Source organism: Oncorhynchus keta, chromosome 30 (assembly GCF_023373465.1).
Source record: "Oncorhynchus keta strain PuntledgeMale-10-30-2019 chromosome 30, Oket_V2, whole genome shotgun sequence".
Classification (NCBI taxonomy): Eukaryota; Metazoa; Chordata; class Actinopteri; order Salmoniformes; family Salmonidae; genus Oncorhynchus; species Oncorhynchus keta.
In genome coordinates, this window is record NC_068450.1 from 22,269,359 (window position 1) to 22,290,614 (window position 21,256).

The following is a 21,256-nucleotide window of genomic DNA, read 5'->3' on the forward strand; positions in this document are numbered from 1 at the left end:
GGTATTGTGAGGTCCCTCAGTATGGTGGTGATATGGTATCGTGAGGTCCCTCAGTATGGTGGTGATATGGTATCGTGAGGTCCCTCAGTGTGGTGATTATATGGTATTGTGAGGTCCCTCAGTATGGTGGTGATATGGTATCGTGAGGTCCCCCAGTATGGTTATAATATGGTATTGTGAGGTCCCTCAGTATGGTGGTGATATGGTATCGTGAGGTCCCTCAGTATGGTGATAATATGGTATTGTAAGGTCCCTCAGTATGGTGATAATATGGTATCGTGAGGTCCCTCAGTATGGTATTGTAAGGTCCCTCAGTATGGTGATAATATGGTATCGTGAGGTCCCCCAGTATGGTGATAATATGGTATTGTGAGGTCCCTCAGTATGGTGGTGATATGGTATCGTGAGGTCCCTCAGTATGGTGGTGATATGGTATTGTGAGGTCCCTAGCAATTGCCAGGCCTATGCAGTACCCTCTCCACTTTCCTCCTAATAACTCCATGTAGTCATTTGCCCTTTATACAGTATTTACCTAACAGCAGTGGTTCGGTCCCACTCTCTACTTCCACAGAGGAGGATAGCGGGCGCTGGCGTCTCATCATTGCCATGGTGCTCACGGAGAAGCCACTGGAGCCGGAGCAGGTGATACCCACGCCAAAGCCTGTCACTCCAATCGGAGCACAGTCACCTAGGAGACCAGAGGTGACACATTACGACATGCCCGTCTAACGCCGACACACATATCGTCCCAAATGGCACCCTATTCCCTGGCTGCATTCCAACACTTAAGACACACCCTCGCCCCTCAGCGCTCAAATTAAGTGGACACTTCTGATGATGTATCATGACGTCTGATGAGTACACTTGCAGGGAAAAGGAGGAAGAAGTGATTTTTAAATGGACTGCCCTTGGCTGGAAATTCATTCATCCTGCGATGATTGGGTTTTCAGCCACCGGTAGTTTGTGGGTGCGTTATATGTGCTACAGTCAATTATGATTGCATGTCTACTGTATGATAGATAGCAAATTAATTAGCTAACTCATGTTGGCCTGCCTAGCTGGAACTTGTGAAGGAAAATGTTTTCTACAATTTCCAAAAGCTAAACAAACAAAAACATAATTCATTTTACGAGACGTGTTTGTGCATTAGTAGCACAATCTCTAACTTACTTACATATGTTTTTACTTACACCTTGTATGTTGACTCCATATTGACGTTGAGGTTTCGGCTGACTTTTCTTAGTGAATGTACAATCATCGCCAATTGAATTATGGGGTGTTTCAGCCCCAACATAATTGTATACTCGCAAACTCCATTAAGAACGAGGGCTGTAGGGCTTAGGTTGCAAACTTCCCTTTCTTGGCTAATAATTTGGACCAACAACAAATATGGCCGTGGGGTTTCCCCCAAAGGCATAAGGCGAGGAGGGTAAGTGGACAAGGGTGTCTTTTATGAGTTGAACCGCAGCCTCTGTCTAATGCAATACTCTGAACCAGGGCCAATGGGGACCATGACACATTCTGCCTCTGCCTTTAACCTCCACTTTCCTCAAAGGCTGTAATAATAAATAATGAATTCCGACAACACGAGGCTATGAACACGCACTGAAAAATATAAAACAATATTTACAATGTACACAATACTTATAGATCCCCCTGCACTGGACACCTGTCCTGTCATTTGTTGGCTAGACACATGAGTACACAGTACTATTGCAGTCACCTGGGTGAGGCCCTTTCCCAGTCTTCATGTGGCAGGTGAAATCCATGGGAGTGAACAATCGCTTCATGGGTGTGTCTGACTAGAAAACAAATAGCTGCTTTCAAGTCACATGTTAAAAGAAAAAGGATACTATTTGAGCAAACACACCTAGATAAATAGTGGTAATATGGAACCTACACTACAGTAATCCAAGTTAAAACAAGGATAATAATCTATTATGTTACCATAATTACCATGGCATTGTACAAAAAGGTAGACATCTTTTATTTATTTAGCCCTTATTTAACCAGGTAAATGAACCCTCTACAGACTAAGCCTTACTGTAACGAGTGCACTGAGAGTCGGGAAGCAAGTTCAATGACCACGAAACACCGCACCGACATGAAAACAGAGTCAATAACACCTGAGGAAAGAACCAAGGGGAGTGACAGATATAGGGAAGATAATCAAGGAGGTGATGGAGTCCGTCCAGGTGAGTGTTATGAGGTGCATGTGCGCAAGACAATGGTGACAGGTGTGCGGGATAATCAGCAGCCTGATGATCTAGAGGTCGGAGAGGGAGTATGCGTGACACTTACTGCATTTAGCCCACATAAACACGTTGAATAACATTTTCACTACATGGAACGAAAGATAGTCCCCCCCCAAAAAAAAATCAGTCCTACTGATAGATATAAAACCAAATGATTTTACATGTATTTAACCCCTTATTCTTGCCACTAAACTGTCTCCACATATACTTCCATTCATTTTTTAAACTGGTACCGGGGGACCTTCAGACAAGTCTTGTGAGGCCTGTGGGCATTCTGGAGTAAAACAATCGACATGTACGTGTCCGTGACAGTCTCGTATTTGTGTGTAGCCCAAACTGTTCAGACGCTACAGACATGACAGATCGGCTGTACCTCAGAGTAAAACGGAGAACACCATTGTGTTTGTGAGAGTCTCGTCTTTCCATAGAGGGGTCGTATGCTACATCATGGTCTGACAAACACCGCTCTAGCTCTGCCACCTTTCACCTCAGATGCAGAAGTGAAATATCGGCGGATGTGGTGGATTGAGACGCATCCAATGCAAAAACTGATCTCTAACTTAAATTGACAGATTTTAATGGGGATGTTTGTATTATGCTAATTAGATTTCCACAGGGGTGCAGACATCGACTCTATAGGGGCATTAAGAACACATTCTCTTTTCCAATAACGAGTTGACCAAGTCGAGCAATAAACCACGCTGCAAAGCAGACAGCTCTGTTCCCTTGATATAATGATAAGGGCATCTGTTATGCAACAGACAGTAATGCAATCTCTTCTACTGCCACTCCCACAGACAACCCCACCACGCCACCACTGTGTGTGTGTGTGTCTCGTACCCGGAGTATGTGTGTGGTGTTGGGACGAGACAGGGACTCCAACAGCAGAGTGGGCTCTCTGAGGAGTGGAAGGATGGAGATGGGTACAGTGGTATGTCCTCCTTGAAGAATCCTCCCCCTGAGCTGTGAGAGAGAGCGAGAGATATAAAGCCATTGAATTGAGAGAGAGAGAGAGAGAGCGAGAGAGAGAGAGACCAAAGTTCACTTGCCCTACAGCAGCACACACCTGCTCTTTGTACTGGAAATACGCATGTTTGCAAGGTCAGCCAAGCCAACACATATTTGCTGTCCATGCAAATGCAAGAAGCGGAATATGGGCATTTACGTTCGGTCAGAATGACAAGTAATTTAAAAGACATGTCATCATTACCCATTTATTATGGTATTCAGGCAAATGTAATTTACTATAACCTGCATTAGAATTGACACATTGATATACTAACTTCCTGTACTAACATTTGAGTACATTGACGAAACAGTAGGTCACCTGGTACCTGCATGGGTGCAGCAGTACTCACTGAGGTTTCCAGCTCTGATTGGTCAGCATGGAGGAGGGGGAGGAGCCTCTGGTTCTGTATTGAACTGAGGATTGGGGACGGCTGTCCTTCTGTCACTGTGGTACTATAGTACAAACCAGGACAATTACAGCCTTGTTATGATAGTTGGACAGCAGGTAGTAATGGGGCCAGTAACTGACAGGTTGCTGGTTCAAATCCCAGAGTCAACTGGGTGAAAAATCTCTCGGTATGGCTATGAGCAAGTCACTTAACCCTAGCTGCTCTGGATAAGAGAGTCTGCTAAATGATGTAACACTTCTCTAGAACAAAACTGCAATTTTATTGACCTACAAATGTAAATATTACCATAACCAAGTCCTAATCATTTAATGTAGTTGCATATAGCAATTATTTTGTTGCAATTAAACATCAGCCTAGCTTACTTATTAATATATACAGTAGATATCTCACAGTCTGGTTCCTCTGATGACCTGGTGTCTGGGGACAGTGTGTCTGGGGCTGAGGCAGCTCCTGGCCCTGCCCCTGGAGCTGGTACTTCTGGAGGTGGAGCTGGGTCTTGAGCAGATATGGAGCCTGGGCAGGGGCAGGCCTCGCTGGGCTGGGCCTGGGGCTCTGTGGGAGGACGTACTACATGCTCTCCTGGATGGAGACATAGTGGGGGCTGGAGCTCTGCTGAGTCTGTCCTCCAGATCACAACTACAGAAAAGTTTTAAAAAGTAGTGATACTAATTACATTACTTAAAGTCATACCAGTGTGTCGATTTCTTATCTAATCTATTTTAGATGTTGGAGTTCTTATTTGTACTCATCTCAAAGCCTAACAGAAAGGCTGCATCCCAAATGGTACCCTGTCCAGCCCCAAAGAGATACAGGAATGGTTTTGTTTGTTCAGGATCAGACCCGAGCTTATAGCTGGGGATTCAGACAGACTTACTGAGACTTCTCTGCAAATCCATGTTGTCTTTGTTGAAGAGGCTTAGCTTGGATTGTCATAACACCGTTTAAATTAATCTTGAAGGTACTTGATACCTGAGAGGCCTAGAAAAAAAGAAGTAAATAAATATAGCTCAAGGCTTGTTTTAAGGGGGCCTTGGCTCCTCTTTTGAGGCCATTGTAATAATTGTATTTGAGATAAATGTTAATTGAATTAAATGGTGTTGTTGCCAGAAGTGCACAAGCTCCTCTAGAGAGTCAATGGCAGCAGCTGACACTGTTTTGGTGGCTGGCAGACTTCTCACCTGTGTACTGGGGCAACAGTTGGACCACAGCAGCATGCTACGTGTGTTGGAGCCCCTGGAGAGAGGGACACGCTGACATTTACTGTTGATGTGAGGAGAGGGATCACCCAAGACTCCACCAAGAGCCTCCGACACTCCTCTGTGACCTGCTCCACCTCCGGTAAAAACAAAATACTTTGATTCTTAACTAGGACCCAGAGTTTATCCTGGCCAGGTCAAGTGATCAGGTCTAACTCCTAGACCAATTCATAACACAGCATAACAAAAAGCATTAGTTATAACAAGAGTTGGTGTGCAGTACCATGATTGCTGTGTATAATAGGCATATCGTCATTGGTATTCATGTAGTTCTATGGCAGCTCTGTAATACAGTGGTTTGTAGTTAGACAGACCAGTGATTTGTCTCTGCCAGTGTTTGTGGAGGAGCTCCCCCAGAGAGTTCACCACCTCCCTCCACATGTCATCAAAGGCCTCGTCAGCCACGGCATCCCTGATACAGGTGTGGGGAGACACAGGGGGTACCCCGGATCTCCCTGCTGCCCCCACACATCCCGAGACTCCTCTCTGACTCATCCACTCATCCTCCCTGGGGAGAGAACACTGACGTCACGACACACTGGAGCAATAAGGCCCTCGTTCCACCCACAGGCTTGCACACAGACACACGCACACTCCCTCTCTCGCTCTCCCACAGGCTGTTACATGCTTCCACATAATCTTGAAATATTATGCTTAGAAAGTAAAGTTCAAATGCCTTACGTGTCTTTGGCATCATAGGCAAGAAATTCCTCCATCCTTCCCTCTGCCTCGTAGACCTCTTCTTGTAGAAGGGATGAGTGATCACAGAGAGAGTGGGAGAGAGGGGTTGCCCCCTGTAATGTGCAGGGAGTTGGGGTAAGACCGTGACCTTCAACACATAACCTGCAGTCAGGAAAGCAGATTATTATGAGTACAGTGCCTTGCAAAAGTATTCATCCACTTTGCATTTTTCCTATTTTGTTGCATTACAACCTGTAATTTAAATAGATTTTTATTTGGATTTCATGTAATGGACATACACAAAATAGTCCAAATTGTTGAAGTGAAAAAAAAAAGCTTGTTTCAAAAAAATTCTAAAAAATTCTAAATGGTGGTGCAGTGGTGCATGCATATGTATTCACCCCCTTTGCTATGAAGCCCCTAAATAGATCTGGAGCAACCAATTACCGTCAGAAGTCACATAATTAGTTCAATAAAGTCCACCTGTGTGCAATCTAAGTGTCACATGATCTTAGTATATATACACACACCTGTTCTGAAAGGCCCCAGAGTCTGCAACACCACTAAGCAAGGGGTACCACCAAGTAAGTGGCACCATGAAGACCAAGGAGCTCTCCAAACAGGTCAGGGACAAAGTTGTGGAGAAGTACAGATCAGGGTTGGGTTATAAAACAATATCAGAAACGTTGAACATCCCATGGAGCACCATTAAATCTATTATTTAAAAATGGAAAGAATATGGCACCACAACAAAGCTGCCAAGAGAGGGCCACCCACCAAAACTCACAGACCAGGCATGGAGGGCATTAATCAGTGGCAACAAAGAGACCAAAGATAACCCTGAAGGACATGCAAAGCTCCACAGAGGAGATTGGAGTATCTGTCCATAGGACCACTTTAAGCCGTACACTCCAGAGCTGGGCTTTACAGAAGAGTGTCCAGAAAAAAAGCAATTGCTTAAAGAAAAAGCAAACACGTTTGATGTTTGCCAAAAGGCATGTGGGAGACTCCCCAAACATATGGAAGAAGGTACTCTGGTCAGATGAGACTAAAATTGAGCTTTTTGGCCATCAAGGAAAACGCTATGTCTGGCGCAAACCCAACACCTCTCATCACCCCTGCCAGGTCGCAGTTGTAAATGAGAACTTGTTCTCAACTAGCCTACCTGGTTAAATAAAGGTGAAATAAAAATAAATAAATAAACTCCGAGAACTCCATCCCCACAGTGAAGCATGGTGGTGGCAGCATCATGCTGTGGGGATGTTTTTCATCGGCAGGGACTGGGAAACTGGTCAGAATTGAAGGAATGATGGATGGCACTAAATACAGGGAAATTCTTGAGGGAAACCTGTTTCAGTCTTCCAGAGATTTGAGACTGGGACAGGGGTTCACCTTCCAGCAGGACAATGACCCTAAGCATAATGCTAAAGCAACACTCGAGTGGTTTAAGGGGAAACATTCAAATGTCTTGGAATGGCCTAGTCAAAGCCCAGACCTCAATCCAATTGAGAATCTGTGGTATGACTTAAAGATTGCTGTACACCAGCAGAACCCATTCAACTTGAAGGAGCTGGAGCAGTTTTGCCTTGAAAAATGGGCAAAAATCCCAGTGGCTAGATGTGCCAAGCTTATAGAGATATACCCCAAGAGACTTGCAGCTGTAATTTCTGCAAAAGGTGGCTCTACAAAGTATTGACTTTGGGGAGTGAATAGTTATGCACGCTCAAGTTCTGTTTTCTTGTTTGTTTCACAAGAAAAAAATATTTTGCATTTTCAAAGTGGTAGGCATGTTGTGTAAATCAAATGATACAAAATCATTTTAAATCCAGGTTGCAAGGCAACAGAATAGGAAAAATGCCAAGGGGGTGAATACTTTCACAGGCCACAGTATATCTATTTCAGACAGAATTCATGCTATTTTGCCAGTAAAAAAACATGTCACTGTTTATATACCAAAGGTATTTTTCATTGTAATGACCCAAGCGGAGCCTTCAGAGGGTTACGAAACAATGTGAAGTACAATAGCTCTTCACAGAACATAGGGCTATTTACATTGATGCCAAAATATTTACCCCTGATACTAACCTAGGTCGAGTGTCCTACTGGAAGCTCAATAGCTCCTTGTTAAATAATGATATAATTAAGTTTGAGGTTAAACCTCTGCTCTCACACTTTTGGGAAAGAGCTTGTGAAGAACAATCTTACCGCAAGAACTGGGAGCTCTTTAAATTTGAAGTGGCCAAAGACCTTAGAAAATCTGGTGGTAATCTTGCTAAGACCAGAATAGCTGAGGAGGAAAAGGTGATCATTAAGATCACTTCCCTTTCTCAGAGGTCCCCAGCCGGCCTCTCAGGGGAGTAGAACATGGAACTGATTGAGTTACAAAATAATCTGGATAATAAATACACACACACATATATATGATTAAATAAACTGGATAATATATATAGATTAAAAGCAGAAGGAGCCTTTATTAGATCTAGGAAAAAAATGGCTTGATGAGGGAGAACAGAATTCATCCTATTTCATTCTACAAATAACACTATTCATAATTTAAACATTGATGGTGTTATTACAGATGACCAAACAAGACTTGCTAACTACTCTAGCAATTTTTACTTAACATTAATAAATGTGAACCTACGACTGTCAAATATTGTGTGACACCCTCATATTATGGTATGCCAGTGAAAGAAGCGCTTAGATATTTAGGCATAACCATTAATAAGGATTAGAAGTCTAGAGGCTAAATGTTAACCTTCTTATTTAAAAACCCAGAAGAAGCTAAATCAATGTCTACAGAGGGATGTATCTTTAAAAGGAAGAGTCCTAATAACCAAGGCTGAAGGTATCTATTTTATCTTGGGGGTAAAATAAGCAAAGACATAGACCAGATGCTTTTTTTTTTCTGTGGAGAAACCGAACTGTTGTAATGAACACTTATGAGTATGGTGGGCTGAATTATCTGGACTTTACTACCTTAAATAATACTTTTGAAATCAATCGGATAAATTAATTCCTAATAAGACCCCCTTCTATGTGGAAATGTATTCCTCACCATGTCTTCTCTACTTTTGGTGCCCTTAACTTCATGTTGGTTTGCAATTATATTGGCACATTTCCAGTGAAACTCTGCTTTTCATACTGTACCTCCTAGCCCAAATGTCCTTTGTATATTCTTTATATAAACAGTTGAAGTCAGAAGTTTACATATACCTTACCCAAATACATTTAAACTCAGTTTTTCACAATTCCTGACATTTAATCCTAGTAACAATTCCCTGTCTTGGGTCAGTTAGGATCACCACTATTTAAAAAATGTGAAATGTCAGAATAATAGTAGAGAGAATGATTTATTTCAGCTTTTATTTCTTTCATCACATTCCTAGTGGGTCAGAAGTTTACATAAACTCAATTAGTATTTGGTAGCATTGCCTTTAAATTGTTTAATTTGGGTCAAACATTTCGGGTAGCCTTCCACAAGCTTCCCACAATAAGTTGGGTGAATTTTGGCCCATTCCTCCTGACAGAGCTGGTGAAACTGAGTCAGGTTTGTAGGCCTCCTTGCTCGCACATGCCTTTTCAGTTCTGCTCACAAATGTTCTATTGGATTGAGGTCAGGGCTTTGTGATGGCCACTCCAGTACCTTGACTTTGTTGTCCTTAAGCCATTTTGCAACCACTTTGGAAGTATGCTTGGGGTCATTGTTCATTTGGAAGACCCATTTGCGACCAAGCTTTAACAGGGATAGGTCATCCCGCTAGCGAAATTGTGCACCCCCCAATTTCACAACATCCGGTGAAATTGTGGGTTGCACAATTCAAAGAAATAATCGTTATATAAACCATTCATGAACATACAAGTATCTTATATAATTTAAATGCTTACATTATTGTTAATCTAACTGCGTTGTCCGATTTACAATAGACTTTACAGCGAAAGCATACCATGCGATTGTTTGAGGACGGCGACCACGTCAACATATTTTCAACATGCACAGGCTTCAGAAAATTACAAATAGCAATGAAATAAATCACTTACCTTTGAAGATCTTCCTCTGTTTGCAATCCCAAGGGTCCCAGCTACAACATGAATGGTCGTGTTGTTAGATAAAATCCTTCTTTATATCCCAAAAAGTCAGTTTAGTTGGCGCCATCGATTTCAGTAATCCACTCGTTCAACATCCACTCGTTCAAAGGAGTCCAAAAAGCTACCGCTAAAATTCAAACGACCTTTTTATTTAATTCTCAGGTTCTCTAAAATGTAAATAAACACTAATATTTCATACGGAAAGTAGTATGTTAAATAGGAAAGCAAAATTAGTAAGCTCGCCCTCTCCCTCGCGTGCCGAAAGACTGATATTGTTCCAGTGATCTCTTCACCAAATCTCCAAATTATTGCTTGTTTTTCAAAAGACAAGCCTGAAACCTTCAATAAAGACTGTTGACTGCCAGTGGAAGCTATAGGAATTGCAATCTGGGAGACGGAGTTACATAGGGCCCATAGCTTTCCATTGTAAAAAAACAATATCTGGTTGGTTTTTCTTCGGATTTTCATTTGCCATATCAATTCTGTTATAGTCTCAGATAGTGTTTTCTATTCAATGCTACCAATGATATGCATATCCTGGCTTCTGGGCCTGAGTTACAAGGCAGTTTACTTGGGGCACATCAGTCAGGCGGAAATTCAGGAAACTAGACCCTATCCCTAAGAAGTTCTTCCTGACTGATGTCTTGAGATATTGCTTCAATATATCCACATAATTTTCCTACCTCATGATGCCATCTATTTTGTGAAGTGCACCAGTCCCTCCTGCAGCAGACCAGAGGACATTTCTCCAGAAAGTACAATCTTTGTCCCCATGTGCAGTTGAAAACCATAGTCTGGCTTCTTTATGGCGGTTTTGGAGCAGTAGCTTCTTCCTTACTGAGCGGCCTTTAAGGTTATAGGACTCATTTGACTGTGGATATAGATACTTTTGTATCTGTTTCCTCCAGCATCTTCACAAGGTCCTTTGCTGTTGCTCTGGGATTGATTTGCACTTTTCGCACCAAAATACGTTCACCTCTAGCAGAGATAACACGTCTCCTTCCTGAGCGGTATGACGGCTGCGTGGTCCCATGGTGTTTATACTTGCATACTATTTTTTTGGTACAGATGAACGTGGTACCTTCAGGCATTTTGGAAAGTGCTCCCAATGATGAACCAGACTTGTAGAGGTCTACAAAAATAATTCTGAGGTCTTGGCTGATTTCTTTTGATTTTCCAATAATGTCAAGCAAAGAGGCACTGAGATTGAAGGCAGGCCTTGAAATACATCCAAAGGTACACCTCAAATTTACTCAAATGATGTCAATTAGCCTATCAGAAGCTTCTAAAGCCATGACATCATTTTCTGGAATTTTGAAAGCTGTTTAATAGGCCCAGTCAACTTAGTGTATGTTAACTTCTGACCCACTGGAAATGTGATACAGTGAATTATAAGTGAAATAATCTGTCTGTAAACAATTGTTGGAAAAATTACTTGTGTCATGCACAAAGTAGATGTCCTAACCGACTTGCCAAACTATAGTTTGTTAACATGAAATTTGTGGTGTGGTTGAAAAAAACGAGTTTTAATTACTCCAACCTAAGTGTATGTAAACTTCCGACCTCAACTGTACCTGTGTTACCCATGTACTTTTTGTATTGATTTGTTGTTAATAAAAAATATGCACTTTTTTGCTAAAACAATCAAATAAAAAGCTGGGACAAGTTTTCAGAGGCATCGAAGGATTTTTTGTAAGAAAATAACACAACCATGACTGTGTCTCGATGCGGGTTTTCATGTACCACATTTTTTACTCCCTGCCCCTTTCAGATAAAAAACAGAAGGCACTGTATAAGGCAGACAGTATGGTAAAGAAAGTCAGGTTTTGATATAAAAGGGATTTTAGTTCGCTATGGTCTGAGAAAACATCACGGTTGTTTAAATCTTTCAGAGTTCATCTTGACGTGTACTTGGATTAGGTCTTTTGGCATTTCTCCTTACTAGATCATTTCTAGATCATTGTTTTGGATCACCTTTGAAAGCATACTGTGCTACCACTTGCATTGTATTCATACCATACTACAGTATGTGTATTTCTGCAGACAGACAGTCATTCTCCCACTAGTCTGGCTCCCTCACTGAATCCTGAACAAACAAGTCTGTAATAGGTGTGTTTAAGTAGGTGTGTTTAATAAGGTATTAGTTTGGAATTGATTAGTAAACAAACAACTGTGTTGCCTGAAGACAGACTGCCTGGATGTTATTCCCAGAACCATGGCAGATTGCTCATTATGCCATCTGTCCCTTAGTTGGCCCACTGCCACAGAGCTCACCTCCACAACACACACCTGAACACACACCCATAATACCACTCCTCCAAAATTCTCATGTCTGCTCTGTTGCATTGGGAAACCAACTGAAGCACCGTGAGATGTTAGCGTCATGTTGTTGTTTTTGTGTAGTATACACAAGGAGCCAGGCCTTACTCTCCAGAGTTCTCCCTCTTGTCCACACACGGGGGCAGCACTGCACTCCCTCTCCCTCCACTGGCCTCCACTCTCCTGTGAACGTACTGAAACCCTTCCTGATTGGGCGACTCCAGCTGATTACCCAGAATTCTGTGAAGGAAAGACAGAAACAATATAAGAAAGTATTGGAAAGAGACACAGAGGGAGAGCCAATTCAATTAAACACTTTCACATGAAGGACTTTATTTGCATCCCAACTGGCACCCTATTCCCTATGTAGTGCACTACACTTGACAGGAGCCCATAGGGTAAAGAAGTGCAGTATAGATAGGCATTTGGGACATGTCCATGCTGTTGGTGTACCTGAGGTGTGGGGAGTGTCCGTTCCACTCCTGACACTCCTCCTGCAGTCCCAGGGAGCTGCTGTTCACCCTCCCTTCATACAGCAGCTCGTCCACATCACTGAATAGCTGACGCACACGCTGGGTGTTCACTCTGTCAAACTCCTGAACACACCACAGGAGGAACACACTCACAATACCTTATTTACTGCAAAGGGCTCTGTGTGTGTGTGTTTGTTTTTTATTTTATGAGGCAAGTCAGTTAAGAACAAATTCTTATTTTCAATGACGGCCTAGGAACAGTGGGTTAACTGCGTTCAGGGGCAGAACGACAGATTTGCTAGCTCGGGAGTGTTTTCCAACACTCTAACCACTAGGCTACCGTGTGTGTGTATGTGTGTATGTGTGTATGTGTGTATGTGTATGTGTATGTGTATGTGTGTGTGTGTGTGCATACATCATATCTCCATGAGTAGAGAGAGCTCTGTTCAGTAGAGAGGCCTGTATCACAGCTCTGAGTCTCAGACCAGCAGGTGAGGAGTCTCTCAGGGGTCACTCCTCCACAAGAAGACTGGTACGAAGACAACTCCCTGGAGGAATACATTAGCATCAGAGAAGACCTCACCCACAATGGTTGCATCCCAACTGGCACTCTATTCCCTATATAGTGCACAATGTTTGACCAAGGGCTCTGGTCAAAAGTAGTGGTCAAAGGTAGTGCACTATAGAGGGAATAGGGTGCCATTGGAGAAGCAGACCTGGTTGTCCATTATGAAACAAGTCTTTATATAAAATGTTACTTATGGCTGTTAAATCTACTGTTAAAACATTTACTACCGATTTCTATCATTGGAAAATTACAACGTAACACATGATTGATTTGAAGCACAGTACCTTAGCTGACTTGCAGTGGCCACTCCTTGACTGCCTCGGGTGAAGAGGGAAGGGTTTGAGAAAATGCTCTTCTCACTGACCAGCTTTTTCCTGGAACAAATGCAAAGAAAAGCTGTCAATGTTTAAAAGTTTTTGCTTTGCGGGGAAGTATAGTAGGTAGGTAGATGGAAGGCAGATGAGGAAGTTCCATACCTATGTGATTATCTTGCATACATTATACATACCACATAACAGTCAAGTCACACCTGATACGTCACCTCCATACTTACCTGATGAGTTGACAGTGCCAAACAGATGTCCCGTTCAAAAGGACACCGGCAACATTAGCACGCTGATGGTAACAAACCCTCACCCAGCCCGTACAACAGCACCCCAGCCAGCTTTCTTCCACTGACTGACTACCCCCCTAATCCTCCTGCTAGTTATGACATCAATAATTCAACCTGAACAAGGCACGGTAATAAATATGCTGACAATTACATGCCTGAATGAGTTAGTCTACTACTTCATCTTTTGTTGTTTGTTTGTTTGTTTGAAATAAAGATGGATAGACAGGATTAGAATAAAAACATTGAAATATATCTTTTAAATTCATATCCACATGTCATATTGTTTCAATTTCTTGCATAATATGTCCCTGGATTTCCATTTAAATGTCTCTTGTACACAATGTAATCTAAGGAGAGAATAGCACAAACTGGTGTGAGGTAAATGTACACTGTCTGATAATGCCATTTCTAGTCCCTGCTGAGTTTTCGGCTGGGATAATGAACAGCGTGTCCTGACACTATTGCAACATACACAGCATACTACAAATATTACAATGAACTATGTCATAGAGCAATGGAACTGTTAAACCGCTGAAAAGTCATTACAAGATGGAAACTGAAACCAAATCAGTGCTCGACTTGGACTGAAGTAGGTGCCTGTACTCATTTTGGGTGCTGGTACTATTTATATTTAGGTGCAGGAGGTACACAAATACTTTGAGCTAATATTCTATAAAGAGGAACCGGAGCTCAAGCTGTGGAAAATGTCAGGTGCCAGTTCTCAACTCCGGTGATCTCCTGCCCAAGTCAAGCACTGAACAAAATGTCATTGAAACTAGACGCCATCAGGTGATACAGATGAATGGAGTGGAGATAAATGTCTCAAATATGCATTTTTTATAATCAATTAACTATAGCTTTCTTACAAAAAAAACACGACTTGACTTACCCTATGACGATGAGTGCCCTGCCCCTGCTGTGTTCCCCTAGCCTACAGTAGTCCGTGTGGAGCGGGTGGACCAGCAGTGGGAGGCTGGAGCCAGGCAGGGCCCCCAGGTTGAGGGAAACACCCTGGGTAACGGCTGCAGCAGGCATCTACTCTCCCTCCCTAGAGGTGCCTGGAGCCAAAGAGCCAGGGGTTGTCCACTGCCTCCTCCTCAGTTGTCTGACCCGGCTGTCCACCCCAGCACTCTGCCCGGCACACCTCAGCCCACACTCACGCATCTCCAGCCAAAGGTTCCTCCTCCCCCGCCTCCTCTCTGGCTGGTACAGTAAAGGTCAAAGCAAACCCCAGGGTGCTGGTCACGCACAAGGTGACGGTCTTCTCATCTTCCCCCCCACCTCCGACGCCCCCCCTTCAGATCACCAGATGACTCTGATACCTTCTTACGGTCTGACCCTGGTTGAAACTCCCTGCTGACGTCTCTCCTCTCTTTCTCTATCCCTCCCCTCCCTCTCATCTATCCCTCCCCCTACTCCCTTCTATCCCCCTCCTCCCCTCCCTCTCCTGTCTATCCCTCTCCTCCCTCCCATCTATCACCCTCCTCCCATCTATCCCTCCCCCTACTCCCGTCTACTCCTCCTGTCTATCCCTCCCTCTCCTATCCCTCCTCCTCTTCCCTTCTATCTCTCCTCCCCTCCCCCGTCTATCCCCTCCCTCCCATCTATCCCTCCCCTCCCATCTATCCCTCTCCTCCAGTCTAACCCTCCCATCTATCCCTCCCCCTCCCTCCCGTCTATCCCTCCCCTCTCGTCTATCACCTCCTCCCTTCTATCCCTCTCCTCCCTTCTATCCCTCTCCTCCCATCTATCCTCCCCCCCCCCTTCTTCCTCTCTCTCCCCCTTCCTGCTCTGTCTCTTCTATGTCTATTGGTCTGCTGGGGACAGGCAGTTCAGTGATTCATTAGTTGCATGCGCATGCACACACACACACACACAGACACTTACTACTACACCATATCACTGCTATGTCTCCTGTCTGGCATCCAGGGACTGTCTTCATCTCTCTTCCTACCCTTTCCTGTTCTGTTTCCACTCATCTCTCTCTCATTCTTTTCTCCCTGAATCCTTCTCCATCCCATAGCAACAGATGCTATCCATACATCTCTCTCTCATTCTTTTCTCCCTGAATCCTTCTCCATTCCATAGCAACATATGCTATCCATACATCTCTCTCTCATTCTTTTCTCCCTGAATCCTTCTCCATCCCATAGCAACAGATGCTATCCATACATCTTTCTCTTCGTTTCCTTATTTCCTTGGCTCCCGCAGCAACAGTTGAGCCCCAGTGAGTGGAAGACCGGTCGGTCCCACCTGTGGTTCAGTAGAGCGTTCATGTGGAAAAACCACACCTTGCTATCTTTGTCATTCTCTCCCCCTGGGCAAAGAGTCTAGCAGCACAATGAAAATGCTGTCCTCATCATGTTTCTATAAGCTCATTCATTAAAATAATAAATGCACAGAAAAAAATATGCATGTGGGGGAAAAGCTTCATTTCCACAAAAGGAATCAAACTTAACTTGAATGTGAGGGGGATCCTGTATACTTCCTGTAAACACCACACACTACCACCCTCTAGTAAACAAGAACAAAAACCCTCCTGTGTGGTATGGATGGCAAAGGAAAACTAATTAGCGAGAGAGTGATGCAGGCGGCTTAACGGTTGGTGGAGGTCAAAGAGGAGGGTGGACGTCGCAGCCAGACAGCTCACATTTCCCTCACAGACCAAATGCCAAACCAGCCGAACACAACCCAGCCAACACATGCTCATCAAACTTTCAGCAACAGCACAGGTACAGAAAGGCCCACCTAATTGAAATGGAGTCGTTTTCTCCCAGGCCTTTGTGAGGCAACAATAGTACAGTGATTTCATAGGGCTTGAGAAACCATCCCTGTGAGATCTCTGCTGCTCCATATCTGCTTTTCTGTCAATTGAGTGACCACCAAGGTTATTATAGTAAATGAAAACGAAAAGTAAATCATGATAAAACTATTCAGTTAACTGAAATGAAATGATTAACAAACCGGTTTGAAAAACTAAAACTATACTGAAACTATTATCTTTGACACTAAAACCATTCAAATAAAATAAAAACCTAAATGAAGTATTTTCAGTTTTTTTAGGGGGCAAAAATCAAATGGGGTTTTCAAGTTTTTTTTTCTGATTGGGTTTTCAAACTTAGTCTGGCGGGTCACATGGACACTGACTGTCATTTAAAAGGTAGACTCAGCAAGATGGCGTCGAAATAAACATGTAAACATATCACACACTCACAAACTGAAATTATAATAGTATGTGTGTACATTGTACAATCAATTAGTGAGAGAGCGCCTCAAATATTACATTTATTTGTATACAGTATATCCACCTTCCACATAAATCCCTGCAAATCTGTTCTTGTTTCAGTCATGTCTTTGGTCACGTTCGCATGGTTATACAAAGACTCCCTAATGCGTGACAATAGAGCCTCCCACAGTGCAGGCGACGGCTGCATGGTGCAGCTGGTGAGAAGCAACTGGCAGTCAAAACGTCATGTCCTTTAATTGCATGATATTTGTAAAGTACATGTAGGTGTAAAGGATGTCACGCTGCTTCCTCATGATTCAGCTCACAACGAGGCTCGACCCCAGGACCTCTGCCTTGCTAGCACTAGTGACCGGCCTTCTGAAGTGTGTTACCAGTCTGCGCCAGGCTAAAAGCTAGCAATTCAGGCTTCGGAATATGTTTTACACATCCCCATGTGCTACGCAGTCCTCAGTCTGACAATTGTTCTCCCCAGAATGCAACACTCCTTGAAAAGCGGTAACCGACGATGGTCATCAACTTGGCAAAAATGATCCGCTCGAAAGCGGCCATTGAGATGAGCACGATGCAAGGCTTTCATCTCACACAGTCAGAAAGAATACCTGGGATATGTGCATTTACCAGTGGAGGCTGCTGAGGGGAGAATGGCTCGTAATAAATGTCTGGAATGGAGAAAATGGAATGGTATCAAAAACATGGTCTTCATATGTGTGATACCATTCCATTACACTGCATTCCAGCCATTTTAACGAGCTGTCCTCCCCTCAGCAGCCTCCACTGCACAACACACTGTTACAATGTGGTAGCTACAGGACCAAAACAGCTGAGAAGTTTAGTCTCGCGCTTCAGTGCTCCTGGTTTTTGAGGAAATGTATCCACTACTACTAGTGTACTTGGTGCAGCTAAATCTCCTGTAATTTCTCTGAGTCTACCTTTAAATATAACGTAACCTATGACCTCACCCATCACCTTATGCATTACTGTTCAATTAGCTTGGCGGTTAGAAGCATTGAGCCATTAACCGAAAGGTTGCTGATTTGAATCCCTGAGAAGGCAAGGTGGATAAGTCTGCCATTCTGCCGTTGAGCCACGCAACTAACCCCCTGCAACAACATCCTGCTTTCCAGTCAACGTCGACTAAGGCAGCGGAAGACATATTTCGGTTGAATGCATTCAGTTGCGCAACTGACTAGATATCCTTCCCTTCGCAGTGGCAAAAAGTGACATCACAAAAAAATATACAACACATAAATGGCTCCGAGCCTCTCACCCATAGGCTACTTTCTGTTAATGTGCATCATGTGATTTTAACCAATTATGAGCAGGCAGTGCCTAATCATTTCCTTCTAATTGTCTACTAATTGGTGTTGATGTCATTGGAAACACTTATCTTCCTCTCTTTTTGACTGGCGTGTTGCTGGAAATGATGAATATGAACATTTTTTAAATTTCCCTTGAAAAGTTCAGAGCCCTCATTCTCTATTCTTTTCACAAGAGGTCACTAAAATACCATTTATCAAACTGCTGGAGCGTCACTTTGCCTAACCCCTATGCATTACGTTACCACACAAAATATAGCAGACATACCATACTACTGCCGTGATTTCACTTAAATCCATATTCATGCAATGGCTACAACTGAGACTATTTAACAACAATTATAAACTGGATGGTTCGAGCCCTGAATGCTGATTGGCTGACAGCAGTGGTATATCAAAACGTATACCACAGGTATGACAAAACATTTAGTTTTACTGCTCTAATTAGGTTGGTAACCAGTTTATAATACGTAGCAATAAGACACCTCTGGCGTTTGTGATATATGGCCAATATACAACGGCTAAGGGCTGTTGTCGTCGTGCATAGTAATAATAACAATACTATCCCTTAGCAAGGTATATTGGCCTTATACCACACACCCTCGGGCCTTATTGATTAAAATTATAGCCCGCATTAACGTTCTTTTCAAATCAAATTAAGTGAATGCAATAGCAGTCCCTCGTCTCTTTATCTGAGACAGAGAGGTACTCAGGGGGTATTTAAGCCGTAACTATGCCTTAACCATGCTATCAGGGTACATGGAGCAATTAGATATAGCTGTGGCAAAGGAAAGACTACACCTTCATTCTCTGACATTGGCCCTGTATTAATTAGTCATATCAAGATGCCATTGAGGGACAAAATAAATGAAATATTGAGAGCTGTAGTTTTAGACCTGGCCAGTGGCTTACTAATGAACCATGGTCAACTCTCCCTTATTTATTTTTTGATTTGTCCAAAGGAATAAAACAAATCTGTAGAATTTAAAGAGCGCTTCTGCTTCTATTCCGATGTGTGTAAAACAACTCAGATCTGAACAGATGGAGCAGACCAGTTGATGAGGAAATGAATAAAGGGGTCAGAAGACATCTGCACATTATACGTTTTTTTCATTAACCTCCATAGGCGGCAGTGTTTGACTTAGAACGGAAAGTGTCTGGCGAACGAGATAAGAAGTTCTATCAACTTTACATTAAACAACAAATACTTACACCGTGGAAGGTGCGTATCACAACATTTTAAATAATTCCACAAAGCAAAAGTATTTCCAACTTTTGATTGTGATAAATCAGAAGAAAAAAAATCCTAAAATTATGCATTTAGGGAATCTTACTTTGAACTGTCATCCTTCTGTGGCATCGATTGCTGTCTGCTAGTGCTCGGCCTCTTCCATTGATACTGATCTCTGTCAAGCAGGAACCATTTGTCGGAGTTAAGATACATTATTTCTAACAAACACTCCATGGGCTATGGAGTCTGCAGATCCTTTATATGCGTTGTCTGTGCCTGGACCGTCATGAAAAAAGCCTAAACTCGTCCTAGTCCCTACTTTCAACTGATCCCAGGTCGGCTCGGTGTCGAGAGACGTAAACTATGAATGGGAATGCGACTGCAGCCTCGCATCCCAAATGAACCGAGCCTGCCAGCACGTGTGCCTGCCAGATGCAGGTGGTTGCTACGCCAAACAAATGTGGGGAATCTGATTGGACCAAGGAACTTCGCTACTGTATCAGGCTTTGATCTAGCCTACTACATCAAATACTTTTACTGAATGTATTGTATTCCTGCGTTGCATTCAATATGTTAGTTGTAACCAAAGTAAAATAGGACCATGTTGGTAGGCGATAAAACAGACGAGTTACAGTGCCTTCGGGAAGTATTGTTAGTTGTAACCAAAGTAAAATAGGACCATGTTGGTAGGCGATAAAACAGACGAGTTACAGTGCCTTCGGGAAGTATTGTTAGTTGTAACCAAAGTAAAATAGGACCATGTTGGTAGGCGATAAAACAGACGAGTTACAGTGCCTTCGGAAAGTATTGTTAGTTGTAACCAAAGTAAAATAGGACCATGTTGGTAGGCGATAAAACAGACGAGTTACAGTGCCTTCGGGAAGTATTGTTAGTTGTAACCAAAGTAAAATAGGACCATGTTGGTAGGCGATAAAACAGACGAGTTACAGTGCCTTCGGGAAGTATTGTTAGTTGTAACCAAAGTAAAATAGGACCATGTTGGTAGGCGATAAATCAGACGAGTTACAGTGCCTTCGGAAAGTATTGTTAGTTGTAACCAAAGTAAAATAGGACCATGTTGGTAGGCGATAAATCAGACGAGTTACAGTGCCTTCGGAAAGTATTGTTAGTTGTAACCAAAGTAAAATAGGACCATGTTGGTAGGCGATAAAACAGACGAGTTACAGTGCCTTCGGGAAGTATTGTTAGTTGTAACCAAAGTAAAATAGGACCATGTTGGTAGGCGATAAATCAGACGAGTTACAGTGCCTTCGGAAAGTACTCAGACCCTTTGAGTTTTTCCACGTTTTGTTACCTTAGTCTTATTCTAAAATGTATTACAAATAAATACATCCTCAGCAATCGACACAAAGTATAGCATAATCACAAAGCGCAAACAGGATTTTAGACATTTTTGCAAATTTATTAAAAATCCAAATTTAAAATAGCTTAGTCAGACACTTTGCCATGAGACTCGAAATTGAGCTCAGGTGCATCCTGTAAAATGCAAATTAATTACTTAAAAATCAAACAATGTGATTTTCTGGAGTTTTGTTTTTAGATTCCGTCTCTCACAGTTGAAGTGTACCTATGATAAAAAATTACAGACCTCTACATGCTTTGTAAGTAGAAAAACCTGAAAAATCGGCAGTGTATCAAATACTTGTTCTCCCCACTGTATATATAGACAGGCATATATACTGTAACAAAGTATTGAGATAAACTTTTGTTATTGACCAAATACTTATTTTCCACCATAATTTACAAATAAATTCATTAAAAATCCTACA

The 21,256-nt window shown here is 42.6% G+C and overlaps 1 protein-coding gene across 6 annotated transcripts in view; it reads right to left on the reverse strand.

Moving 5' to 3' along the window:
* fam149a (family with sequence similarity 149 member A) overlaps positions 1 to 20,760 on the reverse strand; it is a 28,686-nt gene extending 7,926 nt beyond the window's left edge. Inside the window, exons 1-14 of one of the 6 annotated variants that reach the window (XM_035743990.2) lie at positions 19,570 to 20,760; positions 13,344 to 13,433; positions 12,907 to 13,039; positions 12,472 to 12,614; positions 12,127 to 12,258; positions 5,611 to 5,772; positions 5,244 to 5,437; positions 4,852 to 5,006; positions 4,548 to 4,651; positions 4,064 to 4,309; positions 3,590 to 3,716; positions 3,096 to 3,218; positions 1,724 to 1,802; positions 533 to 688 (exon numbers count right to left, since the gene is read on the reverse strand). In XM_035743990.2, coding sequence (XP_035599883.1) covers positions 533 to 688; positions 1,724 to 1,802; positions 3,096 to 3,218; positions 3,590 to 3,716; positions 4,064 to 4,309; positions 4,548 to 4,651; positions 4,852 to 5,006; positions 5,244 to 5,437; positions 5,611 to 5,772; positions 12,127 to 12,258; positions 12,472 to 12,614; positions 12,907 to 13,039; positions 13,344 to 13,433; positions 19,570 to 19,700 — 1,975 coding nt within the window. In that variant the 5' untranslated portion in view covers positions 19,701 to 20,760. Of the gene's footprint in view, positions 1 to 532; positions 689 to 1,723; positions 1,803 to 3,095; positions 3,219 to 3,589; positions 3,717 to 4,063; positions 4,310 to 4,547; positions 4,652 to 4,851; positions 5,007 to 5,243; positions 5,438 to 5,610; positions 5,773 to 12,126; positions 12,259 to 12,471; positions 12,615 to 12,906; positions 13,040 to 13,343; positions 13,434 to 14,561; positions 14,943 to 19,569 lie in introns of those variants that run through there. The other 5 variants (XM_035743989.2, XM_035743988.2, XM_035743991.2 and 2 more) reach the window with 5 other exon arrangements.
* Positions 20,761 to 21,256: the final 496 nt, after the last annotated feature.